Here is an 8,068-nt window from a genome sequence, read left to right on the forward strand (position 1 = left end):
GTAAAGTGACACCCTAAGAAAATGAAAAATATAGGAAAAGAGAGTAATGCAGGCATGTTTATAAAAACCATTAGTAAAATCTTAATATCAAAGTAATCAAACAGAAAAACTATCCAAGCTAAAATGCAGACAGAAAAATAAGTGTGCCACATCATGATTCATGAAAAACAACAATTCAGAGAGGACATGAAAGACATGTGGGATCAAGAAGATCCCATAAATATAGTAAGGCCATTTCCATCATCCCGAAAATGCTGCTCTCCTGAGGATGTTTCCCAGAGCTCCTTTCATATCCCGATTCCTCAGACTGTAGATGAAGGGATTCAGCATGGGGGTGACCAGAGTGTACAACACAGACACAATGACATTCTTGTCTTTATTGCTATTGGATGAGGGGAAAAAGTAGAGTGCAATAATTGCTCCATAGTACAGAGAAACCACAGAGAGGTGGGAGCCACATGTGGACAAGGCTTTGCAGATCCCCTTGATGGAGGGTCTTCTCAGGACACGGGCCCCAATGTGGCCATAAGAGACCAGAATGCACATGAATGGCAGGGTAATGCCCACCAATCCTACAGTGAGAATGACCAGCTTATTAATGGTGGTATTGGAGCTGGACAGCTTAAGTAAAGCAGAGAGGTCACAGAAGAAGTGGTGGAGAGTATTACCTCTAAGGAAAGAGAGCCGGGCTAGGAGGAGGGTGTGCACAAGGGCAATGGCAGAGGACAAGACCCAGGACACCACCACTAGCAGGAAACAGAGGCTCTGTCTCATCATTGTGGTGTAGTGCAGGGGGTGACAGATGGCCACATACCTGTCATAGGCCATGGAGGTCAGAAGGAAGCTGTCAAGAGCCCCAAACAATATGAAAAAATATGCCTGGGAAATGCACCCAGCATATGAGATGGACTGAGTCTGCGTCAGCATGTTCATGAGCATCTTTGGAGCTGTGACTGAGGAGAAGGAGATGTCAGTGAGGGCCAAGTGGCTGAGGAAGAAGTACATGGGGGTGTGGAGTCGAGAGTCCAGCCTGATGAGCAGGATGATGAGCAGGTTCCCCAGCACTGTGGTCAGGTACATGGCCAGGAACAGGGCGTAGTACATGCCTTGCTCCTCTGGCTGGATGGGCAGCCCCAGGAGGAGGAACTCAGACACACTGCTCTGGTTCTCCCTCCTCATGCTCTTTTTGCAATCTATTTCTGGAGACAAAAAGAGATGGAAAAGTGTAAGAATGAGAAGTCACTGGGGATATTATACAACAAAACCGTGGTTTTGAACTAGTCAGTATGTGCATTTTAAGTGGAATATCACAAATTTTGCCACACTAATGATCTATTAATCATCTGAACAAAGAATGTTATTTGTCCACCTAGGAACCAACATAGTGTCTTTTGGATAAACCATAAAATAGCATCTGAATGATCATCAACTGAGACCAGGAACCAGTTTCAGAAATCGAGGATTTATGATGAAAATCTGAGATCAGGGAATTAAAGTTTGCATGTTCACAACTTTGACAGACTGTCCTATTACACGAGACCACAGTTTGAGGAAGCAATTTCTCTCATGTTCTTTAAAGGGAATCGTGGATATAAAAGTCTGTCATATGAAGATCAAAATACGAGCACTGTAGTTAGGTGTTTAGGGGGGACAGGTGCAGGGTATGGAAGAGATAGAGAAATTTAAAAGCATGATCACCCTGGGAAGGACATGGAGAACTTGCTGACATGATAGAAAGTTTCTAAGCTATTCTCAAAGCAAAGGTGGACACAAGAAAAAGCTTGAGTAAACATGTGACTGAAAGTTTTAAGTAACTTCCTGTCTACTGGTAGAGGAGCACACTTTGGCAAGGCAAGAGAGTCAGCAGGAATCTGAATAGGAGGTTAAGGCAGTAATTTAGATGATAAAAATTATCAGGAGATGATTAAAATTACAGAGATATGCTATAAAACTTGGAATAATTTCCAAAAGGACTTAATGCAGATAAAGATAAACAAAAGAAGGAATGGTTTTCTCATAACTTCTTACAATTAGACATAGACTATAGTTGAGAAAATAATTCAACACAGTAATGGTTTTTCCCTATCCTCTCAAAATTTTGGAAGATACTCAGTATAATATGTGTTTCTTTACATGGTGCTGTTTGTCACAGTGTAGGGTGAGTGTGGCAAAATCTAGACTCAATAGCATATGCTAGATGCAAACATACATACAAACACAATCAAATTATTTAATATAAATTCTACTTCAGCCCTGACAAGGTTCCTTACATGATAATAACAGGTACCTTCAGTGATATGCCATGAGAAGGTTCTCCCATTTCTCACGAGTAGGTTCAAAATTAGGTGAAAGACTTGGTTAAACTATACAGGTCTCAGAGTTCCACTGTGACAGGCAGAAGACTCACAAGTTCACAACAATTCAAGATGCATATATGGTTACATTTTGTTCACAGATCGATCCTAAGAAATCAGAGTGAGGCCTAAGTTAACAAACCATGGAGATGACCTATGGGTCAATCATGTTAACCACAAGTCAATTAGAGACAAACAGAATATAATTGCTTCATTGCCTTTGGCTCCCTTAGGGGAAGAACTACTTGTAGAAGCAGGCCTAAGAGAATTCACCCTTTAAGGAATCATGATGATAACCATTAGGAACATGGTGATCCACAAGGTTGCCTGCCTTCTGTTTACATTGGGAAAATGTGCCTCAGAATCCATAATAAACCAAGCTTGAAATTGAGAGTGATACCCAAGTTTCTGCTTCTGACCACATGCTAAATCAGTAACACCAGAAACACTCTAATCCCATCGCTCTTTGAATAATAGTCAGGGACTTATAATTCACCATCCTTCCTGGAATGCAACTCAGGGAATGCAACACAGTTTTTTAAAATCTCACTCTCTTGCTCAAAAGCTGTGCTGTCTGCATGCTGCGGATGCACATTACTCACAAAACCATAAAATAGTCATTCAGTGTATGCTTTCCATTTAACCCCATACAACAACGATTCCAAATCATTACAGATATGTTTTAGTCAGCTTTTTCACTACTGTGACTAAAAGGTCTGACAAGAACAATTGTGGAGGAGGAAAGGTTTATTTGGGGGCTCACAGTTTCAGAGGTCTTAGTTCATGGACACTTGGCTCCATTCCTTGAGGCTCAAGGTGAGGCTGAACATCATGGCTAAAGAGTGTGGTGGACGGAAGTGGCTCACATAATGATCAGGAAGCAGAGAGGGAGATTCCACTTGCCAGATACAAAATACATGCCCCAAAGGTACACTCTCAATACCACCTCTTCCAACCATAACCTACCTGTTTTCAATTACAACTATGTTAATCCCATCAAGGAATTAATTCACTGACTGGGTAAAGGCTAACATAACCCACTAATTTATCCTCTAAACCTCTTGCACTTTCTCACATGTGAGCTTTTGAGAGACATGTCACACCCAAACCATAACAATATATCTCCACCTCCATTTCTTCTATGCCTGGTAGATAAAGAACACCATGTGCTCATTATTAAAGGAGAAGATGTATGAATATTTATGCTATTAATTGACTCAGTTCAAGTTAGGAATCAACCTGTACATAGAAATGCTAATTGAGTGAAGCAATCTTGTAAGAGATTTAGGCCTCTGGAGTGGTTCTGGGTGCTATGGGTCATGGTTGACCATATGTTTCCTTGATGATAATGCTCCAGTTGGCCTGCCTGTTTCCTAGGAGCCAAGGGTTAACAATCTTTCCTTCTCAAACCAGAACTTCATTGCCACATCCCCCTTTTTCTGCATTTTTGGAGATTAAAAAATATCAATGACTTCCTATGATTTCTCAACTAATAAAGCAGTATGAGGACTCTGGGAAGATGATGGAAGAGAGAGGTCAGTTCCCTGGCTCCTCTGTGGCATGAAACCAATGAAAGCAGACAGGCAGCTTTTCAGCAAGATGGGTGATTGAACAAAAATTACCTGGAATTTAATACTTGACCCTCAAAACAGATCATTTCAATGAAATAACAAAAAATCCCCAACCTAAATAAGGAAATGGAAAGTCAAATACAGGAGACTTACAGGAACCAAATTATAAAAAAATTACAACAGACCCACACCAACACGCATTACTATGAAAATGCCTAACATGGAGAATAAGGATAGAATTTTAAAGACTGCCAGAGAAAAATGTCAGATTACTTTTAGAGGGAAACCAATTCAGATCTCAGCTGAATTCTCAATCCTCAAAGCTAGCATGTCATGGAATCATATATACCAATCTCTAAAGGAAAATGGGTGCTAATTAAGAGTACTGTACCCTACAAATTTTAAACTTCAGATTTGAAGATGAAAGAAAAACCATCCATGATAAACAAAAGTTAAAATAGTTCACAACAAGAAAGCTTCCACTACAGAACATTCTCAGCAAAAGATTTCATGAGGATAAAATAAAAAACAACAGTGAAAACCAGCACAAGGAAGAACTACACTAAAGGAATGGTCAATCAAAGGAGAAACAAATTCAAATTAAAATCCAGAAATAAAGAAAATTGACTGGGAATGCAAATGATATTTCAATAATAACTTTGAACAGAAATGGCCTAAATTAATCAATGAAAAGACATAGAAAGGCAGATTAAATTGAAAAACAAGATCCAACAATATGCTGTCTCCAAAATACTCACCTCATAGGCAAAGACATCCACAGACTGAAGATGAAAGGATGGGGGAAAAAACAATATCACTCACATGAATCTCATAAACAAACAGGGGTTTCTATTCTCATATCAGATTAAGTGGTCTTCAAGCCAAAGTTAATCAGAATGGACAAAGAAGGTCATTTCATACTATTTAAGGATATTATACAATAAAAGACATAACAATCATAAATATTTATGCCTCAAACGATGGATCATCTACATACATCGAACAAACCCTCCACAATTTCAAGAATCGAATAGACCACAACACAATAATACTGCACAGAATTAACACAAATTCTCTCTCCAATCGATAGATCCTCCAAACAAAATCTAACCAAAGAAATTATTGAACTAAATAACACAATCAATAATTTAGACTTAACAGACATACATAGAGTATTTCATCGATCAATGATCAAATAAACTTTCTCCTCATCAGCACACACATCCTTCTCTAAAAAGAGACCATATCTTAGGACACAAAGCAACTCTTAGTAACTACAACAAAATAGAGACAATATCCTGCATTCCATCAGATCATAATGGAATAAAATAGAAATCAACAACAACAAAAAAATAGAAGTTACTCTAACACCTGGAGACTAAATAATATGCGACTGAATGACAAATGAATAGCAGAAGAAATTAGAAAGGAGAGAAAAAAATACTTAGAGGTAAATAAAAAGAGCAACACAACATATAAAATCTCTGGGACATTGTGAAGGCAGTTCTAATAGAAAAGTTCTTGGCATTGAGCTCATTCATTAAAAGAATAGAAAACAGTCAAATAAATAATCTAACATTACATATCAAAGCCCTAGAAAAAGAAAGACAAATCAAAAGCTGAAGACAGGAAATAATTAAAATCAGGGATGAAATCAGTGAAATTGAAACAAAGAAACAATTTGAAAAATTGACATTAAAATTAAAGAAAGAAATAAAACTGAGAAACCCCTAGGCAACCAATGAAGAGAGAGAAAACTCGTATTACTAAAATTGGCCACGAAAAAGGAAATATCACAGCAGACATTACTGAAATACAGACAACAATCAGAAACTTTTTTGAAAATTTCTACTCTAATGAAATAGAAAATTTTGAAGACATTGACAAATTTTAGAGACATATGACATACACAAACTGACTCAGGAGGACACACACAATTTAAACAGATCAATTTCAAGCCATGAAATAGAAGCCACCATCAAAACCCTAAAAACTAAGAAAAGCCCTGGACTAGACAGATTCTCAGTCAAGTTTCACAAGATCTTCAAAGAAGAATTAACACCAATATTCCTCAATCTATTCCATGAAATAGAAAATGAGGGAACCCCTCCTAACTCATTCTATGAAGCTAGTATCACCCTGATACCAAAACCAGACAAAGATACATCAAGGAATGAAAACTTCTGGAACAATATCCCTGATGGACACAGATGCAAAAGTTCTCAATAAAATTCTGCCAAATCACATACAAAAACATATTAAAAAGTTAGTGCACCACTATCAAGTGGGGTTCATCCTAAGGATGCAAGTTTGGCTCAACATATGGAAATTAATAAATGTAATTCATCACAACAATAGACTTAAAGACAAGAATCAGATGGTTATCTCAATGCATTCAGAAGAAGCATTTGACAAGGTAGTGCACCCCTTTGTGCTTGAAACACTAGAAAAACTAGGGATAGTAGAAACATATGTCAACATTGTAGAAGCTCTCTCTGCTAAACCCAAGGCCAACATCATTCTAAATGGAGAAAAGTTGAAAGTATTGCCTCTAAAAACAGGGACAAGATAAGGATGTCCTCTTTCACCATTTTTACTTAACACCATCCTTGAAACTCTAGCCAGAGCAATTACATAGAAGAAAGAAATTAAAGGGATATAAATAGGAAAAAAAGAACTCAAACTATCCCTATTTGCCAATGACATGATTTTATATTTAGAAGACCAAATGAAATTCCACCAGAAAACTTCTAGAACTAATAAGTGAATTCAGCAAAGTAGCAGGATATAAAATTAACATCCATAAATCAATTGTATTCCTTTACATCAGTGACAAATCTGTTGAAAGGGAAATTTTTAAAACTACCCCATTCCCAGTAGCCTCAAAAAAAAAAAAAAACTTGGGAATTCATCTAACAAAACAGGTGAAAGACCTCTACAGTGAAAAGTACAGAATACTAAAGAAAGAAATTGAAGAAGATCTTCAAAGATAGAAAGCTCTCCCTGCTCGTGGATAGGCAGAATTAACATTGCAAAGTGGCCATACTACTAAAAGCACTAAATAGATTTAATGCAATTCCTATTAAAATTCCAATGACATTCTTCAGAGAAATAGGAAGAGCAGTCATGAAATTCATTTTGAAAAATAAGAGATCCAGAATAGCCAAAGCAATCCTTAACGAGAAAAATAAACCAGGAGGCATGACAAAACCAGACCTTGAATTATACGACAGAGTTCTAGTAACAAAGGTGGCATGGTGTTGGCACCAAGACAGATGCATGGACCAATGGTACAGAATAGAAGACACAGAGACAAACCCACATAAATATGGTTCTCTTATTAGATAAAGTTCTCATAAACACACATCGGAGAAAAGATAGCTTCTTCAACAAATGGTGCTGGGAAAACTGAAAATCCATTTGTAATAAAACGGAATTGAACCCCTACCTCTCGCCCTGCACAAATCTCAACTCTAAGTGGATCAAGGACTTAGGCATTAGACCAGAAGCCTGCATCTACTGGAGGTAAAAGTGGCCCAAATCTCTAACATGCTGACTTAGGAACTGACCTCTTCACAAGACTCCTAAAGCATAAGAAGTAAAATCAAGGATCAACAAATGGGAAGAAATCAAGCCGAAAAGCTTCTCTTCAGCTAAAGAAACAATCAATGTGAATAGACAGCCTACAGAGTGGGAGAAAAATCTTTGCCACCTGCACTTCAGATAAAGCATTAATCTCCAGGATATAGAAAGAACTCAAAAAACTTAATGCCACAAAACAAATAACCCTATTGATAAATGGGCTAAGGAACTGAACAGACACTTCACAGAAGAAGAAATATGAATGGTCAACAAATATATTAAAAAAATCACTAGCTTGTAGAGAAATGCAAATGAAAACCACAATGAGATTTCATCTCACTTCAGTCAGAATGCCAATTATCAAGACAATAGGTGTTGGCGAGGATTGGGGAAAAAGCTACACTCACACATTGCTGGTGGGTCTGCAATTGATGTAACCATTCTGGAAAGCAGAATGGAGATTCCTCAGAAACCTTGGGATGGAACCACCATTTGACCCAGTTACTCCACTACTCAGTTTATACCCAAAGGACTTAAAATAACATACTACTGTGATGCAGT

General features: G+C 37.7%; 1 protein-coding gene across 1 annotated transcript in view; it reads right to left on the reverse strand.

Annotated features, from left to right (window-relative positions):
- The window catches only part of LOC124964832 (olfactory receptor 50-like), a 29,165-nt gene extending 27,986 nt beyond the window's left edge, over positions 1-1,179 (reverse strand). The window contains exons 1-2 of the mRNA XM_047525498.1: positions 691-1,179; positions 367-374 (exon numbers count right to left, since the gene is read on the reverse strand). Of these exons, the coding sequence (XP_047381454.1) occupies positions 367-374; positions 691-1,179 (497 nt within the window). The remainder of the gene's footprint in view (positions 1-366; positions 375-690) is intronic.
- Between the last annotated feature and the right edge of the window lie 6,889 nt (positions 1,180-8,068).

This window comes from Sciurus carolinensis, chromosome 14, assembly GCF_902686445.1.
Source record: "Sciurus carolinensis chromosome 14, mSciCar1.2, whole genome shotgun sequence".
NCBI classification, from domain to species: Eukaryota; Metazoa; Chordata; class Mammalia; order Rodentia; family Sciuridae; genus Sciurus; species Sciurus carolinensis.